This window comes from Nestor notabilis, unplaced genomic scaffold, assembly GCF_000696875.1.
Source record: "Nestor notabilis isolate BGI_N333 unplaced genomic scaffold, ASM69687v1 Scaffold29047, whole genome shotgun sequence".
NCBI lineage: Eukaryota > Metazoa > Chordata > Aves > Psittaciformes > Psittacidae > Nestor > Nestor notabilis.
The window spans coordinates 1-1,318 of record NW_009937342.1 but is presented as its reverse complement, the minus strand read 5'-3'; the positions used below and the strand labels follow the sequence as shown (position 1 = coordinate 1,318).

General features: G+C 51.4%; 1 protein-coding gene across 1 annotated transcript; it reads right to left on the bottom strand.

Annotated features, from left to right (window-relative positions):
- Positions 1–241: 241 nt before the first annotated feature.
- Positions 242–1,312, bottom strand: FOXG1 (forkhead box G1). Its single transcript, XM_010018794.1, has one exon. The coding sequence runs from the start codon at positions 1,207–1,209 to the stop codon at positions 310–312; it is 900 nt and encodes a 299-aa protein (XP_010017096.1). The 5' UTR covers positions 1,210–1,312; the 3' UTR covers positions 242–309.
- Positions 1,313–1,318: the final 6 nt, after the last annotated feature.

Below are 1,318 nucleotides of genomic sequence, written 5' to 3'. Positions count from 1 at the left end.
ATAGACTTATCGTATTTGAATAAAAAATTGCAAAAGCAGTCACTATTTAGATACACATTCTACTATAATTTTGTCTTTCAAACTTCATAGTCTACAATGTAATCTCCCCACATTGCACCTTGCTGACACTCCTCACCTTGGTGGAATAATAAACAACCCTAAAGACTGAACAAACGTACAGAAAATGGGGGACTTAATAAAAAATACCTGGACTTTTTTGTTTTGCTTTTTTTTCTTTTCTTCCTTTTAATTATCATTTACAATGCAAATGTGTGTAAAATGTTCACTTACAGTCTGATCCCATGGATGTTAATGTATTAAAGGGTTTGAAGAAGACCCCTGATTTTGATGTGTGAAATAATCAGAAAGTCCTCCGGAAAGTCCCGTTGTAAAACTTGGCAAAGAAGGTCTTAAGGACTCACAGGGGAGAGTGGAGGGCGCCTGTGGCGACGTGGAGGAGGAGGCTGCCCTGGCCGTCATTGAAGTGCTGCTTTGAGAAGTCATTGAAGGGTGAGGAACATGGGGGAAAAAGTAACTCGTCTGTCCTGCTAGGAGGTTTACAGAGCAGGGGTTTAGGGAATAGGTGCCGGAGCAGGGAACTGACAAGCCACACGGCACTGAGGCGGCCAGAGCTGCTGCTGTGAGGTGATGAGTGGCATAAGGTATCTCTCCATTGACTAGTCTATCAACACTTAACCCATTGGACGTGGAAAAGGAGTGGTTGTTCCCCAAGGAGTTTTGAGTCAACACTGAGCTGTAGGGCATGGGGTGACTGGGGTAGGCGGAGGTGGTCCCGTTGTAACTCAAAGTGCTGCTGGCCCGGGGGTGGTGAAGGGAGAGGAAGGGGGACATAGGCCAGTACAAGGATCCTGCCCTGTCCATGAATGTCAGTCCGGTGGAGGTGAGCCGGGCGCCCCGCTTGAAGGCCAGCTTGGCCCGCGAGGTGGTGGAGCGTCGGCGGAGCTTTCCGGTGGTGCCCCCGATGAAGACGTCGTCGCTGGAGGGGTCCAGCATCCAGTAGTTCCCTTTGCCCGGGTCGTCGTAGTGCCGGGGCACCTTGACGAAGCACTTATTGAGGGAGAGGTTGTGGCGGATGGAGTTCTGCCAGCCCTGCTTGTTCTCCCGGTAGTAGGGGAAGTTCTTCATGATGAACTCGTAGATGCCGTTGAGCGTGAGGCGCTTCTCGGGGCTCTGCCGGATGGCCATCATGATGAGCGCGTTGTAGCTGAACGGTGGCTTCTCGTACTTGCCGTTCTTCTTCTCCCCCTCCTTCCCGCTCTCCCCGTCCTTGGCCCCCTCCGCCGCCCCCTTCTTCTCC